This window comes from Diceros bicornis, chromosome 12, assembly GCF_020826845.1.
Source record: "Diceros bicornis minor isolate mBicDic1 chromosome 12, mDicBic1.mat.cur, whole genome shotgun sequence".
Lineage (NCBI taxonomy): Eukaryota > Metazoa > Chordata > Mammalia > Perissodactyla > Rhinocerotidae > Diceros > Diceros bicornis.
In genome coordinates this window covers 61,749,323-61,773,158 of record NC_080751.1, presented here as the reverse complement: position 1 = coordinate 61,773,158, position 23,836 = coordinate 61,749,323, and the positions used below count along the sequence as shown (strand labels likewise).

Here is a 23,836-nt window from a genome sequence, read left to right as displayed (position 1 = left end):
AGTTCTCAGTAAACCATCTGCCACTACCGAAAACCAAGTATGCGCCCACATACCATTACGCTCTTCTCATAGTTCACTCTTTATTTTGATTGTGGTAGTAGGTGTTCCTAAAAGTGAGATTGCAGCCAAACAATTCTGTTCTCCTTTTAAAAAATGTGTAAAATATATTCAAGCGTCTATATGGTAGATGTGTATAATGCCACCACTGCTGCATTCTTAGCAAGAGGCAAGGTGGAACACTTGCAGAAGAAAATTTTTGTTGTGGGATCTATAAGCTGCAGTTTGCTTCTGCCTTCTCTTTGGTTCCCCTCTGGAGGTCAACTGATATATTTTAACCTGAATTGTTCTTGCCGAACTCATTACCTAACTAGATGATCTAAACATAAAAACATAGCTTGCTAATCATACAATTTTTCTATCAAACCGTCAATATTCATTTCTAGCCTGTGATTCAACTAATATCTTCACCATAACTTTAAATAATACTTCTGAGTTACTGGATTAAACAAATGCTTTCTAATTAAAAGTCTAGTGTGGCATTCTTGAAGGACCAAAAAACCCTGGCAGTCTGAATTTACTGTAATGGAAAACATTAGCTTCTATCTACAAAAAAAAAAGGTAACAGATTTTTTAAAAATGACAACAGTAAATACTTAGGAGATTTATTAAAGCATCTTATCACAAAGACGGAAACAAACAAATTAGAAACATGCAACCATCATCTTCCACAGTCAAGTTAAAAGGTTATATATTTTTCCTGTTTTCATAGCTGAAAATTGCAGATCTTACACCCAACTCACTCACCCTGAATATCTAATTCATTCTTCCTGAAAGTATCCAGGGCAACAAATAACCAAAATGCAAACTATTACATAAGGAAAGTGCAAAGTTAAAAAAGAAAATGTGTAGAGAACACCCCCTTCCCACCCCCCAGTTAAAGGCAAAACAATGGCACTTTGCTCTTCCTTAACCTAGATTGTCTTTAAAAACTACTAAAATTTAATAGACTTAACAAAAAAAACTGACTTTTAATAGATGTCCAAAAAGCTTGTTAGTGTTTGATAATAAATGCTTAAACAAAGGAAAATGTATTTTCTATCAAACAAGTTTGAAGAGCCCTGTATTGCAGCATTCTGTAAAATAAACAAGACAAAAAGCTGGTATAGGGTTTATTGACAAAGGCAGAATTTCTTCAGGCAGGTATGTAAGGAGGCGGTGGTTCTTTCTCAGGCATCTTCACTGCCATTTCATAGGTTGGCAAAACATACTGAAGAAAGAAAAAAATTATATTGGACTTAATTCTCCTTTAAAATTCTACCCAGAATAATTAAGCTTTCAGATTTTATGTCGTAAAAACAGGGGTATATAAACCCATAGAGAAGAGCTGAAGAAACCAGTAGCTAAGCGGTTCCTGAGAGGAGAGATGACTAGTAACCTGGAACTTCACAGGCAGGTGAGATGTCTGATCCCAGATTGCTAGGGAGGGAGGGCTGGCCAGCGAACAGGCAGAAGTTTGCTTCTGAACTAACCCTGAGGGTACCAGGATGCCTTGACAGGAAGTATGTGCCACTGCTCTCCCCCTGCTCCACTGTGACTGATAAAGTACCAGTGCCAACTACACCTCAGGGGCTGAAGATCTAGGTTAAGGGTCCCAGTGAACCAGGCTAAAGGAAGCCTCCTATAAGACGCTGGATCCTAAATTTCATCAGAATCTGTAGTCATGGGCTGGCCCCGTGGCTTAGCGGTTAAGTGTGCGCACTCCGCTGCTGGCGGCCCGGGTTCGGATCCCGGGCGTGCACCGACGCACCGCTTCTCTGGCCATGCTGAGGCCGTGTCCCACATACAGCAACTAGAAGGATGTGCAACTATGACATACAACTATCTACTTGGGCTTTAGGGGAAAAATAAATAAATCAAAAGAAAAATTTTTTTTTAAATAAATATGCATTGCTTTAAAAAAAAAAAAAAGAATCTGTAGTCAAAGGATCAGGTACTTAAATCATGTCCTCTAGGGTAAAGGGCACATCTATGTAGGAGTCGCATTCTAACCTATGTGACTCCAAGTGTGACAGGCTGGCCTTACATGGGCCATAATATTCTACATGTTGAAAACCTGGGAAGACAGTAGAGCAGCAATTCGAGGGCCTGAGAGGTACGCCTCCCCAAAAGACTCATGGAAAGCACTGCACTCCTCCCCCTACAGAAAAACCAGCTGCCCCTTTGGATCATATGGATGTTTTTTTAAAGCAACACTAGCTTCAACTGATGGTACCCCATCCTTAAAAATTCCAGAAGCCACGGGTCTGGCATGGCTCACACTGCTGTTTCCCGTCTGACCTCCCCCGCAAAATGCAACACTCTTGGAGACTACTTATGAATCAAATCTAATAGCCAAACTGAATGAGATGAGCAGTGCAGGGTGCCTCTCACCCAGGTACCCAAGATTCCAACCGGGAAATGCCGAATCTTGTGGATTTAAGCTATTCATGCCCTAAGCCATAGTTATGGCATTGAAGAGAAAGGCAAGATACAGGTTCTTGAGAATCATCAGCAATGGCTGGTGAAGTTTTAATATATTAAAAGGTCATTCACCTGTGGAGGTGCTTCAAAGGCAGGGTACACAGCAATCTCTGGCATGTTTCTGTTGTTGATGTATTTATAGCAATTCCAAACACAGTTGATTAGATAAGCCTAAAAGAATACAGATTAAATTTACATATGCTAGAAACTTAACAGACTACCTGCTCTAAAATTAAGGTGACTTATAATGCCTTCCCCCACATTTTCTCTATGGAGAAGGGAACTGACATCCATTTAGACCTAGCACAGGCCAGGCCCTTTCCCTATCTACTCTCATTTAAATGTCACAAGTTTTATTACCATCATTTTATAGAGAAATCATAGTTGGGGTTTCAATTCACATCTGATAACCATCATGCTGTAGAAGAAATTCTGTTTCTGAACCTTAGGAATTTTAATAGAGTTTCAATTCATATCATGAACCACTTCCAAAAACATAATGATGTTCCTTACACTTGGGAAGGATCCTGGCATTTCCAACCACTCTCTAGAAACGAGAGGGAAGATATTCCCTAGAAACTACCTCTACTACTGTGTCAGAATAAACACTGTCACTTCCTGTGAACTGTAAGGAGATAGCACAACAAAAAGGTTTAGATGGACAGCGTCACAGTCTAATTGGCCCCCCAAATATTTAGTCAGCAACTCACCTTAAAAATGATGAATAAGGCAAAGAAGGTAAGAACAATGAACAGGAGGCTGCTGGAGTCCAATGCCAGGAGGTCATCTTTATAGGGAAAATCAGGCTGTAAAAAACAACAAGGGAGGGATGAACAGGCAGAGCAGAGAGGAGCTTTAGTGAAACTATTCTGTATGATACTACAATGACGGATACATGTCATTATACACTTATCCAAATCTATAGAATGTACAACACCAAAAGTGAACACTAACGTCAACTCTGGACTTTGGGTGATAATAATGTGTCAATGCAGGTTCATCAGTCGTAACAAATGTACCACTGTGGTTTGGGATGTGGATAGTGGGGGAGGCTGTGCGCGTGTGGGGACGGCGGGTATACAGGAACTCGCTGTACTTTCCATTCAATTTTGCTGTGAACCCAAAACTGCTCTAAAAATAAAATTTATTAATTAAACACACACACACACTTATAACTCAGCCATGGCCCTTGCACTTTGTGATAACCTGGCAAGCATCTAAGAATATAAACAAAAGGCACCAAAGTCAGAACTAATATTCTAACAAAAACTTATAAACAGAATTTAACTCAAAGTGCTTTTAAGCCTTATTATCACTAATGCATGCTATTGATCACTTAAAATACATTTGTTTGAATACCCAGAACACTCCTAGAGTCCAAATTGAGCTCATTTGCTCTTTAATTTTCACTATTTTACATCTTTCTGGCCTTTGGAAAGTACAGGACCCCAGATTTGTCCCTGGGTCACTGAGTCAATAAGGCAGGAGGTGCTGAGATTTACCTAAGTTCCCTGGGCCATTTAGTCCTATTTAGGGAAACTAATTTTTCTAAAAGCCATTTGTCAGTCTCAAGGCTCATCAGAAAGGGGCAAAACAAAGGCATGCTCTGGTTATAAAGCCAGGCAAGATTATATGCTTTACTGCAGACATACTATGTTCTACTGAGAAGGATCAGCTATGTATTCAGATATTTATTTAGCATTTACTGTGTGCAAGGCAATGAGCTAGGTTCAGAGAGAAGGGCATTCCAAAGGGTAATTTAGGATTTACAAGCTGGCCAAAAGAGAAATATCTTCCAGTCTGAGAGATCAAATGAATAAAACCGAGGGAAGAAACCACTGGGGTCCGTAAAAGGAACCGTAATAAATTCATTTTGATGTTCTTTTATAAAGCTCATTTAATTTTTCAAAACTTATATCCAGTTTTAATGGAAATGTCAACACAAATGCCCAAATAATTTCACATTTTCATAAAAGAGCAGCACACAGAAATCTCAAAAAAAAAAAAGAAAGAAAGAAAGAAAACGAAAAAATAATCCATATACTAACTCCAAACCCTAGCTAAGTGTCTCCTTGGGATAAAACTGTTCTTTAAGCCTTCATCTATAAATAAATAAAAGGACAAAAATTGAATGGGACCAGCTCACATGGGAATGCTATAGATTTTATTCAGAAGGCTTGCAATTTTTCAGCCAGAGATGACATGATCAGAGAGAACTATGCTTAGGAAGCCTCTGACCACAGCTGACCAGGCCAGCAGGCCCTGGCCCCGATCACTTCTCTCCAGCCTCAGCACATGCTGCTGCCCCTCCCTTACACTGTGTGTGAGCCACCACGGGCATCTTTTCATCCCCTGACCATACCACGTTCCTTTCTGCCTCAAGGTGTCCTCTTACCTGGAAGATGTTCTTCTGTACTTTCCCATCTTAATTCCTAATCAGACTCTTGAGTGCAATTCCAATCTCGCTTCCCAGCCCAGGTCTGATACCTGTGTGATACCTACTCACACAGCAGCCTCCACTTTTCCTTTACAGCTTTTATCACAATTTTAATTCAATAATTGTCAATTTTACAATTCCTTCACTAGGAAGTTAAGTTCTACTGCTGTATCTCTAGGACCTACAAGAGTGCCTTGCAAATAAGAAGCAATCAACAAATGTTTTTTGAATGAACGATAAATTTGGTAGTATGCAAAATGGACTAGGCAGGAAATCTGGAAGCAGGGAGAAAAGCCCTAAAAAACAGCATTTTTAAAATGAAGTTTCATTTATCTGGACCCCATACTTCCTTCCAGACCTTACTTCAGCCCAGAGTATTCCCTGCCCCTCCATCATTGGGCGTTAGTCTAAGCTCCTCATTTACCGCTGTCGTGTGACAGCTCTAGTTCATTATTACGATAATGTCTTCATATCTTGACTCCCCAAATACACAGTTTGCTCCTTGAAGAGACGAAAGTTATGTTTACATCTACACCATTCACCAATGGTTCGCCTAGAATAGACTGCAGGATACAGCAAACACTCAAATATTTGCTACAGATGCCTACAAAGACAAAAAGCTAATACTTCAATAAGTGCCAGCTACAGTCAAATTATTATACTTTTAGTATATTCAAAACAAAAGCTGAACTACTCCTAAAGTTCTAAGATATCCATCTTTAGGGACTTTTAGTATTGGATTATCCAAGGTACGGTAAGAAGATATTCTACCTTCATCTTACTGGTTTTAACATGGTAGTTAAGAGGAGTAATAGTAATTATATTAAAACACTTTAAAAAATAAACAGGGTAGGTTAAAATAAAAATTGCACCAAAGCTGACTCAGAATTTCTATTTAAATATTTTACTTAAAATGAAAAAAAAAAAAAGTTTAATTAGCATACACACTTACTAATTGATCCAGATATTCTTTGATTCTTGGCAAATAAGTGAGAGAACTGATAGCAACCAGGCAACTGAGAACAAAGTCAAAAAGCCGGTAACAGAAGAATGGGATCAGCCAACCCACTTGATACTGAAAAACAATACAACCACAACATCACATCACATACATGAAATTAATAAGTACCACTCAGTAAAGGTCAAGCTCTAAAAGTTGAAAACACAGGATACTCACAGAAATCGCTCCATATACCAGCATTGAACTTATTATAAACATAAGAACAGAGACGGCAAAAAGAACACAGGCATTATCTAAGAAAACAAAAACAAAAATCTAATTAAGCTACTTACATAACAAAAAGAACACAACTCTTCATGACAAAATAATGTTTTAAAGCTAGCTTTAAAATGTCTAAATATTTTCAAGATTGGCTATGAAAAGATCTAAGGTCAAAAGGGTTAAAAAAAAAACCTGCCTCAGTATTAAGTAATGAAGCATGAAAAAGTCACACCTCTGTTTTCTTTGTTTGCTAAATTGCTACAACTCACTGACACGTATTTAGGATGGCACGTGAACCAGGTTCTCTGCGAGAGAGAATGATCTCTGCCCAGTCTCCGAGTCTGAAGATATGCAAACAGATAATTATAACCCAACGTGGCAAGTGCTACAACGGAAGCAAACAATTAGCTTTGCCTGGAAAATCAGGAAAAAAATACAAAAGAAATGACACAAGTCGGGTCTTATGAGATGAGCAGGATTCAACTGGAGGAAAAAGCTGGTATCTGCTTAAAAGACAGATGTTTTACACCACAGAATGGCACACATGCCTCCTCCTGCCTTAGATAAAATACATAATCTGAAATTCAAGGTTCTCCATTAATCCCCTCTCCCCCATCCCAACACCCAAACTCAGTGCTCTGCAGTCCTTCACCTTGGCTTCTCTGCTATACTGGGGTCTATTTTCTTCTTTGTTCCTCAACTCTGTCTTAGGTTGTTCCTTTTCTCTACATCAATCCATGTTCACTAATTTTCTCACAGAACACCCAAGTAATCTCAAACAATGCAAAACCACACTTGACTTGTTGAATTTCTTAGCACAAATCTACAGCTGATTCTGTGACTCTGGATAGACATTAAGAACCCAAAGGGCACGAATAATGATGAATGATTCACATAACTGCTGAATATTCACACTATTGGATAAATGTTATGTATCATCTTGTCACTTGGCAGGATAAACATCATTAATATTTGGCACTAAACTAAGAATAGCCCTCTTTAAATTTTCCTAGACGATACAGGATAGCTAATATTAAGAATTTAAAGGACCTTCCTGCTGCAGCATGCAAAATGGCACTTAGAGGAAGAATTCAGATATAAACAAAATACAAAATTAAACAAGATAGGCACTGCCAAACTTGAAAGCAAAATTTATAATTCAAACAATCAGTTTTCAAGAATATGTCATGGAAGACCACACACGTTTTGATTTCTTCAAATATTGAAATAATAAAGTGAAGTTCAAGGTCTTCCCCTGGAGCAACAAACAGCACAACAGGGGAGAAATGGGGTAGGGGTGGACAGTACATACAATACCTGAACAGGAGACACTCCAGTATTTGGGAATCAACAAAGCCAACAAAACACGAGGGTTAGATGCCAGATAGGAAGCTCAGGTTTCCACCCCAGCACATTCAGGAACCTCCTCTATGAGGCCCCCAAGTGTTTACCCATTCCCACGGTGAATATAAATAAGGTTAAATTCATATTTGAAAAACAGCTTGCATATGCTTCAGTATTTCATATATACGGAGTGTCATATCCTGTTTAGCTGATTAAAAATGAGCAATCATAAACCTCATTATTTAAAACCTGTCATCAGGCCAATGATCAGAAGTTAACTTGCCATTATGACACTGGGTCTGAGGGAAAGTCAAATTTCAGCTTCCAAACACAAACTACCACACGACCAAGAACTATGTACTTTTATATTCTCTCAAGAATAAGGGCTTTGGTAGAATTATAATCAACAAAAATATGACAATATATCTGATTCTCTCTACAGGAGTCACAATACTCACGCAACATACAATAAATGCATGACTTCATACCTGCAGCTCTAGCCAAGACAGCCAGCTGTACAGACTACAAGAATCTCAATCACCATAAATCTTTCTCTACACCTCGATTTTAAGAGAAACATATACTAGGGAAAATGCTGACATCAGCAGTTAGCAAAATTTTACAGCCTAAAGTAAAATCTTGTAAATACCAAAAACAGCCACCAGAAGCTAAATTCTTTTTATTGTTCTATTTTGGTTTTTAAATAAAAACAGACTACTCAGAAAAAAAGCAAATGGCAGAAAGGATGTTTCTAATATGTTGTTGGTAATTCTTCTATCACATTTGACAATAAAATGAAAGGATTATACTATATCTGAAAAGACAATCAGGAGACTAATTTTTTTAAAAAAAGCACTTTAAAAAACATAGTGTGAACAACGTTAGTGTCTGCATACTACAATGTATGATGGATAGCCACAAAACTCTACCTTAGAAAGAGAAGTCAGCCCTGTAGATAATGAATCATTTGAATTAACAAATCTTTAAAACATACAACTTCATAAATGGATCAGAGAAGGTCATAAACGTAATGAAGCTCAGAACTTTATAATAAAAGCTAAGAAACCTAAAAACATGATAATTAAGATCCCATAATATTATAAACAAACATATACATGTGAACTGGGAACATTTTTGTAAAGTGAAATTTTTAAAAAATCAACATTCAGAAATTGCTTGCACTGAAAAGTCTGAAGTATAATTTTCTATTCAAATACTAAATTTCTAACATAATTTATAGTAATATAAAATTGTAACTAGAATTTTTCTGCACCTGAATTTCAGAGAAAGATAAATAATGAAAATACTGCTACTGGGGAATAAATAGGCTTATTAAAAAGGTAATTTCCGTGAATGTCCTAGGGTTATTCTATTTTTAACTCCAATGTCAAGTCTTTCTTCATCTAAACAACAGAAATATATTTAGAATTGTGACCCTGAGCAAAAGATATCACCAAATATTCAAACATTCATATATTTTACTATAAGTATATTTCTCCATGAGCAATGGAGAAATATTGCTCCCATCCTCTACTACATGTGTCAGCTGACCCTCAAAGGCTCACAGCCTTTTTGAAATTCCTTCTTTCTCTCTCATCTCCATAGTACCCAACAGGAGTCAAGGTACATATTTCTCAAAAATCTTCTAGTAGTCCATTACATTTTCCAGCTAGAAATACTCAATTATAATTCTTACTGAATATCTTTGAAAAACCTACAAAAACACTTTTATGCCTCAGCAAGTAGAATAACTTAAACATAATTCAATCAGTTCTCCTCTAAATAACAAGTGTGTGTGTGTGTGTGTGTGTGTGTGTTTAATTAGCAGGAGATATTTTCAACTAAAAACATACCAGCCATTCTCTCAGACGAGTAATAATTACCAATGACTTCATACTGAATGTTGACAGCTGACATTGAGTTTGGATGAGTTACCTCCACAGTCAGCAAAATTGCCATCAATAGGTTTACCACCTGTGAAAGATAACATTTTATCAATTATACTATTAATCAGAAAGCAATCTTCAGCACAATCTTTAGATGACTTCCCATAATTTAAAATAAATACTTCATAAAGTTAAAGCACAAACTTAATACTAATCATTTCAGAGAAAAGATATTTGATAGCTCCTGTATAATATCAATAAAACAGAATAAAAAGGCACAACAATCAAAAATAAAGGATCATTACAAATTTTTCATGTTCAGAGTCATATATTCATTCATATACCAATCTCAGACTTTCTGGGTTTGAAGAAGCTACAGTTTATCCGATATACTTATCCATTAGATACACATAATACCCATCAGATAAGCCTGAAACCCCTCCACAGTATCTCCTATCCAGTGACAGAGAACTAATTTCCTCTTGAGCTGGACTCAAATGCTTAAAAGATTTTCCAAGATTTTGATTACGTAACTTCACTTTCACCTACTGTCTTAACTCTATCTTTGAGATAATCTGCCCCCCTTCCGGATAAGTGCTCGTCTAACAACTAAGGGCAGCTGACATGTGCCTCCAAATATTGTCTTTTCTAGAATAAACATTCAAGTACTTACACCATTTCTCTAACTAGCACATTTTCCAGCTACCTCACTATTTCCACTTCACTCTCCTCTATACACATGCTCCAGTTTGTACAACACTATTAAAACGAGATAAGATAAGCCTGGTCAGAACACACCGGGATCTCAGTCCCCACATCCTAGCTAACAAATTTCAATTAATGCAGCCTGAAATCACACTGGCTTCATACATTTTTAGAATGTCACACGAGAGTAACTCCCTAAAACCCTAATTCTTCTTCACACTTGATCCTGCTAAGCTACCACCTGTACCTGTACCGCTGGATCCAGAGGCCCAAGCATAAGCCCTAATACATTTGGAACTGCATTTCATCTTATTACATTCTTGTCTATCAAGATTTTCTCCATTGAGATTCTGACACCCTACAGATTTACTATCTCTCCCAGCTTCCTGCATTTGAAAATATGATCAGCATGTAATCAGTATCTTCATCTATGTCCCTAGCAAAAGAACAGGGCTGAGTACAAAGCTGCCAGAGGCTGTCCTCTTCTCGTTCATCAGCCATCTTTGAATAAAATTCTTTATCTGGTCCAGAAGAACACCTTGAGACTTTGTCAAACATCTTGCTGAAATCTCACCATAACAGCTGGTGTATTTTCCTACTCTACCAGAGTTGTAATTCCATTTAAAAAGGAAACTATTTATGCCTCTAGGCGTAGTGATTCCCTGCAGTATCCTAGGAGGCACCACTTCCTTTAAGTGCTCAAAACAGTCCTGTTCACGATTCAATATAGAAATCTCACCTAGGACTGGAGTTAGGCTTCCCCATCTGAAGTTCACAGAATCTGTTCTCCTTCCCTTTGAGAAAATCTGAACATTTCATACTTTCAAGGGATATTCGAGCCTTATCAACAGTATTTTAAACAAACTCTATTATGTAGCTCTTTCCTGTCCACCCTGAATGATATGTATCTAACATAGTTTATCAGCTGAAGGCATTTCACATTCTCCAAGAGAGCAGCCCAAGTTTTATCTTTAAATAAGATAAGGTTAGGTGATCTAAACGAGGTCACAATATCAAATTCAGAATCCACTCATATTTCTGAGGATATACCACAAACTAAGTATATTTACATATATTACTTCACTTATTCCTCACAACAACCTTGTGAACTAAATATTACTAAAGCCCATTTGCAGATGGGGAAAGGTTCAGCAAAGCACAATAATTTGTGTTAAGTTCACTGGGCTGATGGAGAACAGAGCTAGGATACAGACCTGGTTCTGAAGACACCCTGCTTCTTAGTACTACATGGTTACTTATAACCATTCCTAAGCAACTCCTGTTTTGAGGTCTTTCCAAAAGAAACCATTATCTAAGGCAATAAAATGTTTATACTTTACTCTCCAAATAAATATGTTCAGTAACATGCCTTTTTCCTTGCACTGCTCAGAGGCAAGCATTTGAGCGCAGGATAGGTGTTTAATGGCGAATCCTTCAACTCCTGAAACCTCTTATAAGGGACAATCATATGTGCAAGGTGGTTCCCCATTTGAGGGCTTTCTTTATCCCCCATTTTTATTGTAGTCGGTTTTGACCAGTGTATGTGGTGTCTGAGTGTATATGATTAGGTGAATTAATTATTGAAGAATCAGATATATCTCCGGAAACATTATATACTCTGTGTAAGGAAATCAATTTGAAATCAACTCAGCAAGCTCTTCTTTGCTAAACACAATACAGTCATAAAAGCTCTGCACAGTACAGAAACACATTCTCATGTCAAGAAAAAGACGCAAACAATTACCACATGAAGGAAATGACACACCAAAAATATTTAGGAATTTAATTTTCCCTTCTTAAATATTTTTATCACACGGAGGATTTATAAAAATCTCTTTTCTTTTCTTCCATGGATAAGTCACAGATTCATCCACTATCATCATCTTCTAGCATTAGTGACACTCCAAATTTCAATTCATTGTGAGTCACACCCCTGAATATTAAACAAAATAAATCCTAGGTCTAATCAAAAGGACCAAGAAATGGTAAAATGAATTTTTTTTTAATTTTTTGTTTATTGCAGTAACATTGGTTTATAACATTGTGAAAATTTCAGGTGTACATCATTGTACTTTCATTTCTGCATAGATTACATCATGTTCACCACCAAAATACTAATTACAACCCATCACCACACACATGTACCGAATCATCCCCTTCACCCTCCTCCCCCCCCCCCCCCCCCCCCCCCGGCAACCACCAATCCAATCTCTGTCCCTATGTGTTTGTCCATTGTTGTTATTATCTACTACTTAATGAAGGAAATCATACGGTATTTGACCTTCTCCCTCTGACTTATTTCACTTTGCATTATACCCTCAATGTCCATCCACGTTGTCACAAATGGCTGGATTTCATCGTTTCTTATGGCTGAGTAGTATTCCATTGTGTATATATACCACATCTTCTTTATCCATTCGTCCCTTGATGGGCACTTAGGTTGCCTCCAAGCCTTGGCCATTGTGAATAACGCTGCAATGAACACAGGGGTGCATGTACCTTTGCAAATTGGTGTTTTCAAGTTCTTTGGATAAATACCCAACAGTGGAATAGCTGGATCATATGGTAGTTCCATCCTTGCTTTTTTGAGGAATCTCCATACTGTTTTCCACAGTGGCTGCACCAGTTTGCACTCCCACCAGCAGTGTATGAGAGTTCCCTTCTCTCCACATCCTCCCCAACACACGCCGTTTCCTGTCTTGTTAATTATAGCCATTCTGACAAGCGTGAAGTGATATCTCATTGTAGTTTTGATTTGAATTTTAATGCAACTTATTAAAAGCTCAAACAATTTTTCAAATCTTCATTGAACTAATTATATTTCATTAGAACCCTAATTTACATTTTAAAATATTAAGCTGGAAAACCCATCCTTGTGATCTTAAAAGATTCACCACTAAGCACCTATACTGTGCTCAAATACAGGTCCCGGGCTATTTACTTTCGATTACAGTTTATATTTCTACTAAGTTCCAGGTAACATTTTTCAAAATACATAAAATTAACTCTATAGTCTTACTATAAAAAATTCCTCTGAAAAATAGCAACTATGTACAAACAATTCCAGAATATTTATTCCTGATTCATTTTTCCCTTTTACTGCATTCAGGAAAGAAAATTAACAAAAATGTAATTAAAATCATGATTAACTTCTAAACTTAGCAATATGGAGAAGTATAGAAGGCAGTAAATACGCTAACAGCACAGGTAATCAACACACCACTCAATGTGGGAGAGGCACTGTAGATGTAGTAGGGCAAACAATACAGTTTGCTTTATTTTCATAAGCCTTTGCACACCTTATATAAGGAAACAAACAACAACAAACCCAGATGTGTTAGATTTCACTTGTTACAAACAACAGTATCAGATCCATGGAAGCACTCAGCCTCAGGACAGTAATTCTCGTTTGCTTTCTCATTTCATTGCCACACCCATCCCAGAAGATTCTTTGATGACTGGTTTTTTTGTTTTAAATCAGTATTCTTTAGTCTTCCCACAGCATATTTTGCCACAACCCAGTACGTGCTGAGACTATAATTAAAACAATGTGCCTGCTGCAGAGCATCCTGATAAGGGCCTCACAGGCAGAGAGGGAGAGCATCCGCAGGGAGCCAGCCTACAACACCAAGTCAGCCAAGAATTATCATCAGACAAAGATCAAAACTGACTACCTTTAAAAATTTTGTTAAATATACATTATTTTATATACTATCCATATGTTTTTTGTTGTTGTTTACCATTATATGCAGTTTCAAAGGAGTTATTCCCATCATTTTTTGGAGGAGACAATTCATTTAACAAATGTCTAATGAACACTTCAAATGTTCTAATTAATAAGTTAGCTACTACACACATTTCATAGAGCAAGACATATCACCTTCCTCCCTCAAGGAGGACATCTTGTTGTAGGGGGAGAAAAATAAGAAAAAAATAATCACACCAACGTGTAATTAGTACCATTTAATAAGTACGTACAAAAGGTATGCAGAAACTTTCTAGATATAGTGAGGAAATCAGATCTCCTCTGGCTGGGAAGCAAGGAAAGCTTCACCAGGAACACATCTGAGCTAACCATTAAAAAATTAACTGGAATTGGCAAAATGCTGTTAACGATTGAAGCTGGGTGATAAGTGAACGGGAGATTTTTATACTAGTTCATTATTTTTGTGTATTTGAGATTTTCCTTAACAAAGTTTTAAGAAAGTGACTTGGGGCAAGAAGAACATTTCTAGGAGAAGGAAGCATATGCAAAGGCATTGAGGAACAAAACAATGTGTCTGAGGAAAGACACTAACCTAACTTTGAAACATAAACCAGCTATATTTATTTAAAAGAGTTAGGTGAGGGCTGGAAAGGGTACAGCTTGAGGAAACCTGTCTTCACTTCTCCCCCAGCTACCTAACTTAAGTTTATCATTAAGACACTCATGAAAAATTAGCCATATATTAAATCTTTCCAAGACCTAAAATTGTAAGAAATGCTCAAAATGTACTCTTTCAATACACCATTAACCATGAAGGAGGAGACCCCCTACCACAGACTTTTAAGCCCATTTTCAATCATTTAATAAACATTCGAACTTACGGCACCTAGGAAACTGTTGTTTAAAATCATCTGACTTCAAATTCTTTAATAAATGATAGAGAGAACAATTACAGGAAAGCCACATTTTAAACTGGAGCTCATTCTGAAATTTAATATTACTTAACCAGGTATTAAGCCAGGCATGTTTCTTTCAAATCTAAAATGCTCAAGGCTGACACTTCAGGGCGGGCGCACATAACAACCGGCTCTGGCTTCTCTATGTCCTACTGTACTATTTAATACCATACAATAATACTTCAGTATACAGTGTTGCAATTGCCTTAACACTAGACCAGTAGCAGCAGTTGCTAGAAAGCAATGATACTGTATCAGATACAAAGTCACTGATACAATGTCTGGGCCCAGCATCAGGGAGGGCTGCACCGCCAGGTTTCAAACCGCACAAAGGCAATCTAAAGATAATCATACATATTCTCCCACCTGGAATAGAGGAAGAGAGCATCCTGACAAGGTAGGTGGACAGGGAAGTGACATTCTACCTCACTCACTCCCACATTATTTCTCTATTTTAGTAAAGAAGCTTCTGGCAAGAAAATGCACTGTTTGGACAAGTCCTCTTTGTTTAGAGATACCATACTACACTTTTGTCTAGGTGGTCTTGTTTTCTAAACGTTACATGTCTCCCCAACTAGGCACAAATCGTGTCTTTATATCGCTATGGTACTGAAGCCACACTTTTGAAAGTCACCAGCAATACTGTGATCAACAAAACCAATAGCGTTTTCCAGTCCTTAACCTGATTTGAATTTGATATTACTGATCATGATCTCCTTCTCCCTTGATACTGTACCATAAGTTTCATTTTTCTATCTGTGATCCAAAGTTCTTTGTAATACCATAAATATCTTAAGGACAGATGCCATGTTCAAGACAAGAAACGTTTAGGAGCCTCTATGTGGCAGGTAAGAGTAATACAAAAGATGAAAGACACACGGTCCCTGTGATTTACTCTTTGTGTATGTCCACCACAGCCTTTTACATTGTAAATGATCAACAAATCTCTTAAGACAGATTAATTGATTTAAGCAGCTTAAAACATTCTACTAACCAGAAAAGTCCATGCAAAGTAAGAACAGGTATGGCATCTTCTTAAAATTGTGAAACTAAAGCATGGAAAAAAGGAGATATATGGAATGTCTTCACATCAAGTGCTTCCAGTGGGGAACAGGTGTAAACACTTCACCTCCTATTTTGGGAGAATAAATGCCCTTATTCAAGTTTTTCTCTCTGCATTTTGAGTTTCACTGTTTATAACTCCCACTTTTCCCTGCTATCCTTTCATTTTTATGAGCTGAGCCCATAGCATCAAGAAAAATCTGCCTAGGAAAGACTGGAAAGAAATACAGCCAATTACAGTCAGATGGTTGAAATCGGGATGGTGCTTATTTTCTTTCTGAGGAGAAGCTAGAAATCCTTTGTTCTGTGAATGGAGGGAAGGATCTGAGAAAAAGAAAAAGGAAGATTAAGTTTTCAGGCAAGAGTCCCAGGCTGCTGGATTCACTCTCAGTTAAGGAGGGAAGGTCATCTTCTAGAGATGAGGGAGGCAGGGTTGAGTAAGAGGTTTGAGGACCCTAAAGATTTGAATTAATTCATTTAGGGGAATGGAAGGCAGAGCTAAGGATGAACAAAAGAAAACTGAAGACCCAGACCCTTAGCACAATGGAGAAGAAACAAAAGGAAGTTGGAAATACAAATGCTGCTATTGCCATTAACTGATTAATGTCCAGTATTACGAATCTGTTAAAATATAGAACAAGAGGGAGTCTCTGCATAAAAATGTGATATAATTATACCAATAAGATGATGTTTCTGAATACAGAACTACAGGAAATACTAAAATAAACTTAGGAACAGGCAAATAAGCCTATACATTCAAACTTTGTTGTTGTTTTTAAGGTACATCAATGAAGCACGACTGGAAAGAACAGGGCAGTCAGGAATAATGTGGAGGTCAGGCAGTTCCCTGGGGGTGGGCCATCAAACAGCATCTGCCTAACTGAACAAGATTCTCATCTGGTGTTTGTCCAAATGGTAATGATTTCAAGGCACTGGGTAGGGAAGTAATGAGAACAGACAAAGGCAGAAAGAATGTCTGTGATAAAGCTCTTCCCTTTTTTGCAGTTCACAAAAGTTATTAGAAATTGTGTGCTATCACAAATGCCACAACCTCCCACACTCAAAAAAAAAAAAAATCACCAAGTCATTAGCGAAAGTGGCCAAGTCCACAATATGAGAAGTTTGTCAAAGCTTCTGTGAAGTCATCATAACCTAAAACTACCTAAACAGAATCATACTGAGAAGTCACAGACAAGTGAGCTTCAATGTGTACGGATATCGGAGATAGTGGTAAGAAATCACAAAAGCATTACTAGTGAACCACCAATTAATAACATTGTCAACTTGGTTATGACAGAAACACACAGATCTTGGAATTCAGGAAATGCTAGCATATGTGGGCAAAAGAGAGTAGGCTCTCAATAAAGGTCTCTTAAAAAACGCAACGAGTCTGATGAGAAAAGTGTCTAATGGGCAGGGACGAGTTGCACCAAGAAAAAGCAGATCGCGTGTAAATCCAAGCAAAAGGTCTCGCCTTTAAGAGAATCTCACAACAGAGGCCTTTCTGCCTACATCACAAACACACTGTAACAAATAAGGTCCAGGAGCCACAGACAACCGTTTACAACTGGATCTTTCGCTTTCCCTTGAAACAAGACATAATGTCGAAATCAGGCTGCATTTATCAAGGTCCGCTCCCAAATGTTTCGTTAAGGAAAAAAATTCCAGGGACCACTGGGGAGGGGGGAGCTTTTCAGATCACGGAAGTACGAAAACAACTGAAACCTGTTAATTTCCAGAAATCCTCACCAAAAACTAGCACTCTCGTCCGCCGCCCCCACCTCAGCAACGCCTCTGCCTTTCCCAACCCCGCTTTTCTCCTCGAATTCTGCCAAACAATCTCCCCATTGCCACCCACCCCCACTCCGATTCCTGGACAGTCTCCTCCCTCAAAGTTAGATCACCCTAAACAGAAGCTCCCCTACACCTTCTCGCCCCACCTAACACCCCGTTTTCAGTCCCACCTCCTCCCAGGGAACACTCCCTTCCTTTCCGACCCGGCTCCCCCACTTCCCGCTCATGCGCATTCCCCCAGGGCCCCTACCCTCCCGCCCCGCCCGCCCTTACCATGTACCAGGTCCCCAGGATGATGGTCTCGGTGCGGACATGGCAACAGCCGCAGCACCGGTTGCTGTAGAACCGGTCGCTGCGGCTCCGCTTGAAAGTCATGGACACCATCGGGAAATCGCGGGCCTCCTTCTTGGCTGGGCCCCTGATAAACGCTTTCTGCCCAGCGGGTGAACCCTGATAGCTCAGTCACTGAGTCCAAAACCAAACGACGCCTCTTCAAGCCCACTCCCGGCCTGGGCCCCCGCCAGCTTCTTCGCACCTGCGCACTGAATGCCGAGCGCCGCTCTCGCGCGACCTCGGACTACCCCTTTTCCTCCACCTTCCCCGAACACAGGCCAATGGAAGAGAGGAAAGCTGGGTGGACTCGGCCCCTGATTGGAAAAACTTGAAGATTGACAAGACGTCACGCCCAATCAGAAGTGCAACTCGGCTCAGCGCTACTAGATGCCCGCCTCCGCCGTGAGGGCAAGCGCTGGCTCGTAGGCCTAGGATAGTTTGTGTTGGGCGTAGCCTGGTAGGTCACCATACGCGAGACTAGAGCGACAAGAGAAAAGAGGCACTTAATGGGGAAGGGAGAGACTAGATACGTAGGTGGCAGAAAGCCGGCACAAAAGACTTTTCTGAGTGACGTCTCTGCCACGTACTGCTTCGGAAGCGTCACGGGACTGCGGCTGCTCACGTGACCTTTGCGCGCAGCTCGATTGTTGGGCTGGCCGGGGGCGGGGCCTGTGGGGATGGGGCGGGGCTCGTTCCCCGCTCTAGGGTCTTCCTCGCTGGGAAGGCTTTTTGGTGGGAGCAAGGAAATGCCGTGTAACCCTGGCAAAGGCAGCTAAGAGGCAAGAGAATTGAGGAAAAACCAGAAGAACTGCCTACTTCTGGGTGTTTACAGATAGAATGATTCTTATAGGGAAAAATTGTGAAACACGTTAAAATACCCAAAAGATTACTGGGTGTCTTCAATGAAAAAGCAGCCATAATGCCATCTGGCACTGTCTTCCTGGTATTCTGATGGGGGGCTCTCCATCCTTCTTTGTGGAGCTCTGTACAGCTCTAAATTGTATATAACCGATAGCAAGGCGACATACTCTTCTCCACTGAACTTCATATTGAATCTTCCCTTTCCTGGGAAAAAGCCATTTTGCATCTGTTTGTAAATTCATTTCATATTTCTTATTCAACAATATAAGCGGGTACTTTAAATTCTCCTTTAAACCGGTTTTAACATCTTACCGGTCCCCTCATTAATTAATGAGTAAAATCTTTGACGCATGTTCATTTTGTACTTGTATGAGACATGACTTTTACTTTTTTAAAAAATATGTATAGTTTAACTCTTTGGAAAGTAGACTTCCTTTTAGGGAATAGGAAGGCCTTCCCCTCTGCCAACTGTATTCTTAGCTGGAGACCACAGTGAATTTAGAGTAAAAGTTATTGCATTAGCATGGCTTCAGTGAACACTGCCTGAGATTATATATTGTTTTGTTGATTATCTCTCCCACTAAAGCGTAAATTCTGGAAGAGCAGAGACTGTGTTTGCTTCTGCAACACAGAAGGAATTGTCCATGGACAATTATCCTGGTTTAGATGATACTTCCAAACTATATGGCAGGCCATAGTTAAGCCAAGCTACACTGAAGGATGGAGTGGGATGGTAGCAATTTAGCTCATAATGAATTATGACATTTCCCCACTTATCAGGGAGTAGACTGTAACAACCCCTCCCCCAAAAAAGACAATTACATAGCCCTTACCATGTTCTATGCATGGATCCAATCACTTTATTTTGAATCATTTCATATATAACACCAACTTTATGAGGCAGATACTTTTATATTATTTAACCCCACAGAGAAGTTAAATTGTGCGTCCAAGGTTACAAGGCCAGTATGTGTCAGAACTGAGATTAAAACCTACCATGCGAGTGGTTTCCAAACTTTGCTGCACGTGGGAATCGCCTGAGGATCTTTAGAAACCACTGATGCGGGGTTACTACCCCCAGACATTCTGATTCGGTTGTTACGGAGTAAGACCTCGGTATTGGAATTTTTTAACCTCGGTATTGGAATTTTTTAAAGCTCTCCAAGTAATTCTAATGTGCAGCACTGTTATTCTGTCTTGTTACAAAATGTGGTAGACAAAAATAAATACAATACAATTAAATAAAAAATAAGATAGAAATATAAGATGAGGGAAAATTATCTGGTTTATGTAAAAGCCAAAATCAATCCGTATTCTAAATCAGGTATATTTAACATGGCATCAGATCAGCTCTTAAGGTTTACTTGTACTAGGAATATCCTGAGTTAGGGACCAGGGGACCATGGCTAAGTGTGAATCACTGGAGAGCACGCATAGCTGTGGACTAAGGGGAAAAAATATGATTATGGAGTTTTGTCTGGATGACTTTTATCTAATATACCATTTTTTGGAGAAAATAATTTTAAGGTACTATTAGCAAACAACTTGTCCTTTTGCTGTTGCTGTGGGGGGAAGTATTTCTAGGGGAAAATAGCTTAAAAACATCCACAATGAAAGAAATTAGGGTAAGTCTGAAGCTCTTCATAGTTTAATCTACTTTTTTCTTTTAAATAATGATGTAGTCTTATTTACATTAATTCAGCACATTTTTGTTGAGAGTCTTATATAGCATGTGGTGGGGGTACAAGAATGAATAAGACAGACTTGTGTCTTATAGTTTTTATAGTCTCGAAGGGAAAAGATAAATCAGCCATTATGGTAAAGCAGATAGCTGCTTTCACAGGGTAATAAAGTGTGTTATGGGAGCACAGAACAAGAGTACCTAACCTATCAGGATAGGTTTCCTGGAGAAAGTGACACTTAAGCTGATAGTAGAAGGAAACTAGGCTGGCAACAGAGAAAGGGTGAGTCAAGGCAGAGGGAATAGTATAGAAAAAGTGTAGGGGAGAGGGAGGACAGAGTAGAAGATGTTTGTGTGGCAGGAATGGTGCCTGCCCTGCCAGGGGCTACATTTCCTAGCATCCCTTCTCCAACATCCCTTATGTCAAGGTGGCTGTAGGAATAGTTGCCATCAATAGAATGTGAGCAGAAATGACATGTGTCACAACTGGGCCAGAGCTTTTAAGAAGTGAGAGGTGGGGGGCGGGGAGAGGGTGGTGCTTCTCTGCTCTTGTTTTCCCTCATTCCCTGCTTGGCTGAATGCAGAGAACTGAGACCCTAGGACATGACAGAGCCACAAGATGGGAGCCTGGGTACTTGAATCATCAAATAGGCGAAAGCCACAGGTTGACATTGGAGGGTTACATAAACAAGAAATAAACTTTTATTGGGTTAAACCAATACTATTTTGGGGATTGTTTTTTATAGCAGCTAGCATAATCCCAATCTGAAAGAAGTTTGGTATAGTTAGAGAAATGTGAGGGTTGGGGAGGGGAATGGAAGGGAGGAGTAAGAGCTCAGGTCAGAAGGGAAAGCTTGGGCCAGAACAAAAAGTCCTGATAAGTTTAGGGAAAACTGGGAGAGATCTTGGCATGGACCAAAAAGCCAACTGGGTACCTTGTCTAACTCACCCCAGAATTATCTGATTCTGGGGTCTCTGTGCCTTTCTTTGTTTTTGGAGCTATTTAAAACTCCTAAATTATGGATAACTGATAGCAAGACTTTTGTCCATAGACCTGCAGATGAATTCTGACCCATGGAGGCACATAAATTTTCCCACCACCTGTGGAAAAAGCCGGTTTTGCATCTATTTGTAAATTATTTCAACATTTCTGATTGACCTATGTGGATGTGGTACTTTGAATTCTCTTTTGAACTGGTTGCAACATCTTACTGGTTCCCTCATTAAATAAAGAGAGAAATAAAATCTTTGACATGTTAAGTTTATATTTGTAGGAGAGTCATGATTTTATTTTTTCTAAAGTAATATTCTTTAACAGAAGCTATGTTGGACTTTATGCTAAGTATGAGAGACCATTAAAGGGTTTTAAGCAAGTGAGTTGCATTATAGATTTGCAGTTTGGAAAGATTGTTCTGGATGTAATATGGGGAATGGATTAAAGTGGGCGTATTAGAGGTGGAAGTCTGTCACAGAAATATATGTGTGAGCTTATAATGGCACGAACCAAGTAAAGTAGTGGCAATAAGGATGGAGAGGAATACATGGATTTGAGATGTATTTATTCAGTAGGTATAATTGACAGAGTTGATGACAGAAGTGATGAGAGTCGGGATGAGAGATGAGTCAAAAATGGCTTCTAGATTTCTGGCTTGAGCAACTGATTAGATGTATTAGCTGGGGAAAGAAGAAGAAGAAGGAGTGGGGGACAATGAGAAACTAAGGTATGAACATGTTGAATTTGTTACAGTTAAAGGATCTCCAAGAGACATGTCTACTTAGCAGTAGGATAAGTGGGCTTGAAACTCAGGAGTGAGATCTGGGCTGATGATGTTTATGGAGGAGTCGTCTTGTAAATAAGTGAAAATTGGGAGAAGGTAAATGAGAAAAGAAAAGGGCCTGACGCAGAACTCTGAAAAACACCAACATTTACAGGATGGACAATGGAACAGAGAACTGCAAAGCAGAATGAGAAGGAGCTGCTAGACAACTACACAGAAAACAAGAGCACGTGGTTAATTGGAAGCCACGAAAGAATGTCTCATGCTAAGAAACAGTCAACATATACTATGCTGCAAGAAGCGAGATGAAGACTGAAAATGCTCATTGAAGTTAACAAGAACAGATTGGGTATCTAATCAAGAGTGGTTGTGTGGAGAGGTAAGGACTAAAGCCAAGCTGTAATTGATGAAGAGTAGGAAGATAGAGAAGAAGTGGAAGCAATTAGGAGAGACTACACTTTCAAGATGTTTGACAGAGGAGATAAAAGAGAAAGGATAAGAGCTGGAAGGAAATAGAGTCCAGAAAGTTTGTTTTTGTTTTCCTTTAATATGGTAGAAACTTGACTACATTATATACTGATGGGAAGGTGCCAGTAGAGACGGAGAGATTATAGATGGAAAAGAGAGAAAGAATATACTTGAAAGAGATTAAAGACCTACATAAATGGAAAGACATCCTTGTGAATGGATTGGAAAACAATATTATTAAGATGGCAGTACTCCCTTAATTGATGTACAGAGTCAATACCATTCCAATAAAAATCCCATCTGCGTTTTTTTTAGAGAAATGGACAAGCTAATTCTAAAATTCATATAAAAATGCAAGGGACTCCGAATAGCCAAAACATTCTTGCAAAAGAAGAACGAGGTGGGTGAAGTCCCACTTTTCAAATTTTACTACAAAGCTATAGTAATCAAGATTGTGTGGTACTGGTATAAGGCTAGACATATAGCTCAATGGAATAAGATTGAGAATTCAGAAGTAAACCTTTATGTTTATGGTCAGTTGATCTTTGATAAAGGAGCCAAGATATTTCAATAGGCTAAAAACAGTCTTTTTAACAAGTAGTATGGGAACAAGTGGACATCCACATGCAAAAAAGTATGAATTTGGACTTCTACCTCATACCACACACAAAAATTAAATAAAAATAGATCATAGTCCTAAATGTAAGAACTAAAACTATAACATCCTTAGAAGAAAACACAAGAGTAAATCTTCATGACCTTGGGTTAGGCAATAATTTCTTAGCTATTACATCAAAGTGTAAGCAATAAGAGGTTGATAAGTTGGACTTAATCAAAATTAAAACTTATCTGCTTCAAAGGACACCACCAAGAAAGTGAGAAGACAACCCACAGAATGGGAGAAAATATTTGCAGATCATATGTCTGATAAGGAAATTGTATTTAGATTATATAAAGAACTTTTACAACTCAATAATAGAAAGGCAGCCCAATTTAAAAATGGGCAAAGGATTTGAGTAGACATTTCTCCAAAGATATACAAGCGCTCAGGAAGCGTATGAAAAGATGCTTGACATCATTAGG

The 23,836-nt window shown here is 38.8% G+C and overlaps 1 protein-coding gene across 1 annotated transcript; it reads right to left on the bottom strand.

The window, feature by feature from the left end:
• Window positions 1–648: 648 nt before the first annotated feature.
• Window positions 649–18,184, bottom strand: LAPTM4A (lysosomal protein transmembrane 4 alpha). Its single transcript, XM_058551742.1, has 7 exons — window positions 17,906–18,184; window positions 9,377–9,497; window positions 6,135–6,211; window positions 5,910–6,032; window positions 3,231–3,326; window positions 2,593–2,691; window positions 649–1,267 (listed from the first exon to the last, which is right to left on the bottom strand). The coding sequence occupies exons 1-7, from the start codon at window positions 18,014–18,016 to the stop codon at window positions 1,193–1,195; spliced, it is 702 nt and encodes a 233-aa protein (XP_058407725.1). The 5' UTR covers window positions 18,017–18,184; the 3' UTR covers window positions 649–1,192.
• Window positions 18,185–23,836: the final 5,652 nt, after the last annotated feature.